The 3,514-nt window shown below is 44.0% G+C and overlaps 1 protein-coding gene across 1 annotated transcript; it reads left to right on the forward strand.

The window, feature by feature from the left end:
- The first annotated feature begins 280 nt into the window (after window positions 1–280).
- Window positions 281–2,626, forward strand: adra2db (adrenergic, alpha-2D-, receptor b). The gene has a single exon (XM_026180257.1). The coding sequence runs from the start codon at window positions 685–687 to the stop codon at window positions 1,954–1,956; it is 1,272 nt and encodes a 423-aa protein (XP_026036042.1). The 5' UTR covers window positions 281–684; the 3' UTR covers window positions 1,957–2,626.
- The last annotated feature ends 888 nt before the right edge of the window (window positions 2,627–3,514 follow it).

Genomic DNA, 3,514 nt, shown 5'->3' on the forward strand with positions numbered 1-3,514 from the left:
AGGATGAAGGAAAAACTCGCACGTGTCTATTTTTTCCTACTGGCGATTTGGTTTGAACATGTAAAGCAGAGACATTAAATATGAAGAAAGAAAAAAATATTAAGGACAAAAAGCAAACTTACATGTAGAGAAACACTTTAAAGTTTTAAAGATATCTCTTCTCTCTCTCTCTCTCTCTCTCTCTCTCTCTCTCTCTCTCTCTCTCTCTCTCTCTCTCTCTCTCTCTCAGTTTAGAAATGGGCTGGTTCTCTCGGTGATGTCACCTCGCTCCTGTGTGGACATTTATTCCACACAGTGTGCATCTCCCGTTCGTCTCCATAGAGAAGCGGTTCACCCTAACGCAACTAGCATTACGCATGACATGGATGCCGCAGGAGCGAGTTTATTCTCGGAGTCTTTGCGGATTGTGAACTCTGCTCCTCTCGCAGTTTTCTCACACAGTCGACATCTGATGTGCGTGTCGGATCTCCCCAAAGGACGTGTGTTAAACAGTTTGCTGTTTCAGGAGATCACGTCTGCAGCCCCCGTGTCTTATGTGGGCTGCACTCGATAGTGACCCGGAGCTTTACGCGCAGCCGATCCCCATGCTTTAGCAACACAGCTCAGCGCACTCAACCTTAGATGTTTCGAAAAAGAACAGGGTGAAATAACAAAGATGATACAAACGGACATTTTGCAGACAGAATGGATTTAACCCAGCTAAGCCTCTTGTTGGAAAATGTTTCCAACGTTGAAAACACCACCGACGCACCGTTCGCTCTGCCACACACAGAGGCAGCCACCGCACTCATCATCCTCGTGGTTACAGTGATCATTTCGGTCACAATTGTTGGTAATGTGTTGGTGATTGTAGCGGTTCTTACTAGCAGGGCTCTCCGTGCCCCTCAGAACCTTTTCCTGGTCTCTCTTGCATCGGCGGACATCCTGGTGGCCACACTAGTGATCCCCTTCTCCCTCGTCAACGAGGTAATGGGCTACTGGTACTTTGGAAGTACTTGGTGCGCCTTCTATCTCGCTCTGGATGTGTTGTTCTGCACCTCATCCATCGTTCACCTGTGCGCCATCAGCCTGGACCGATACTGGTCAGTAACCAAGGCAGTTAGCTACAACCTGAAACGGACACCTAAGCGCATCAAGTCCATGATTGCTGTAGTGTGGATAATATCTGCTATCATCTCCTTCCCTCCTCTCCTCATGACCAAACACGATGAACGGGAGTGTCTGCTAAATGATGAAACCTGGTACATCCTCTCATCCTGCCTGGTCTCCTTTTTCGCTCCCGGTCTCATTATGATTCTGGTATATTGTAAAATTTATAAAGTTGCCAAGCAGCGCTCCTCCACCGTGTTCGTGGCTAAGAATGGCCTGGAGAGGCAGCCCTCTCAGTCAGAGACCTGTTTTGTCAGGAAGGACCGGTTCGAAATGGAGAGCCCTAGCAGTCAAAGCTCCGGCAGCCATCCGCAAAAGCAAGGGGAGCTGGACGACATTGACCTGGAGGAGAGCTGCTGTGCATCGGATACGAAACCCCGACACCATCGCTTCACCAAGCGAAGGAAAGTAGAGGGATCGGACAGTTGTCCACCCCAGAACTGCCGACTTTCCTGGGCTTCAGCCCGGGCGTTACAACTTTACCCGGAGCAGAAGAACCCAGCTGGGCGACAACAGCTGGCCGCAGCCAACAAGACCAAAGTGGCCCAGATGCGGGAGAAGCGCTTCACCTTCGTCTTGGCGGTAGTGATGGGGGTGTTTGTGCTCTGCTGGTTCCCCTTCTTCTTTACTTACAGCCTGCATGCTATCTGCAGAGAGAGCTGCTACATCCCCGCCGCACTTTTCAACCTTTTCTTTTGGATTGGCTACTGCAACAGTTCTGTGAACCCCATAATCTACACCATTTTCAACAGGGATTTCAGAAAAGCTTTTAAGAAAATCATATGCAGGACATCAAAACGCACATGAAAGGTTGAAAAAAATTTTTCTGGCTCTCAGAAACATTGGGAAGAAATCATAGTATTATAACTTATTGATCTTGGCTGACTATTCTGCTACTCCATCATTTAAATGTAATGTTTAGCATATTAAAAATATCCAGTGTTGTGTACACATTAAATTGTCTATAATTGAAATAAATCATTATATATACTTGACCATTCCTGCAGCAAGCTCAGATATTTCAGGGCAAGGGGAAGTCATGGTCACGTCTGTTGCTGGACTCTGAGTGTTGGCAGCTGGTCACTGTGGGTGCCGAGATAAATAGAAGATTAATCTCCAGCATGGAGATTTTGACTTTTTTTGTGATATTGAAGAGGAAAAAAAGTGCTGAATTCTGCATGGATGAAATGTTTGGCATTATTTCAGGTAATTCGTGTAGCTTTCTGTGCTTGCTGCAGTTAAAGGTACAGCAAGGTTATCAGCTGTTTCTTATCAGTGAACCCCTAAACTTATGTAAGAGTGTAATCTCACACCTCCGCCATGCTATCACACCACCTCAGGACCAGAACAATGGCCGAGCTGAGGCCTGCATTTGCAGAATTGATTGCACACGTCTCTGTATTTCATTTCCCTGCAACTGCTTAACATTTTGTCATTAAATATTTTAAGATGCTGTTAAACATGCAGTGCCAACTTACTATACATATCGTTTTTAAGTCTTAGACAAAAGCCTCCTGATGGATTTGACATATTCTTGAATAAACAGAAGAAGAACACTCAAAATAACAAAAGTAAAAACATTTCTGATAAGATCTCAGGACTGGTTTAATCCACTGTGAGCTCTCTTTGGTTAAAAAAAGAGTTTAATATCTATAAGTCAGGCCTCACACTGTGATGCTAAGCTTTATAAAGCTGTTAGATTACCACTTTCTTAATATAGTGAAAAATCTGCAGAAGAAATCATTCATAAGGGACAATTCTTCAGTATGTGATTAAAAAATGATTAATGCATTGGTACAACTCGCATACATAGGATGGGAGTGTTATTAGAAGACTGTATTTGAACTTCCCAACACTGTTTTCCATACAACATCAGACTGTGGTCGGTTGTTGATGCATGTGGGATACAACGTGTATGTCATACGGTGAATATATCATGAAGGACCGCGCTGAGTATAAATACACTATTTATATCCTCTTAGGAATGTCTTCAAAGCACTCCTACTGCTCACTGGCCCCTCGCCAAAGATAATCACCCTGTCTGAGGGATGTCATGCTGAAAAAGAGAAAAAAAAATGAAAGCGGTTTTTGTGAAGTATGCTCACATTCACAAGGGTATTGTTAAAATACTGTCAGGAGAAACAAGGGTGAAGATGGCTGCATATTTTCTTTTCTTTTAATGTGAAATACCATTTTATTTATGAAGGGAATCAGAAAGTCCGAGAGGAGTGTTGTTAGCGCGAGGAAACTTTATCTCAGAGGGATTCACAAACTCTCGAAAGAAATTAAACGTCTGGGTCAAGTCGCACTTGTAAGAGTCTGTGTAATTAGCTTTGTTCCTTCATCACATTTAGCAGGATGGGAT

The sequence above is a fragment of the Astatotilapia calliptera genome, chromosome 2 (genome assembly GCF_900246225.1).
Source record: "Astatotilapia calliptera chromosome 2, fAstCal1.2, whole genome shotgun sequence".
NCBI classification, from domain to species: domain Eukaryota; kingdom Metazoa; phylum Chordata; class Actinopteri; order Cichliformes; family Cichlidae; genus Astatotilapia; species Astatotilapia calliptera.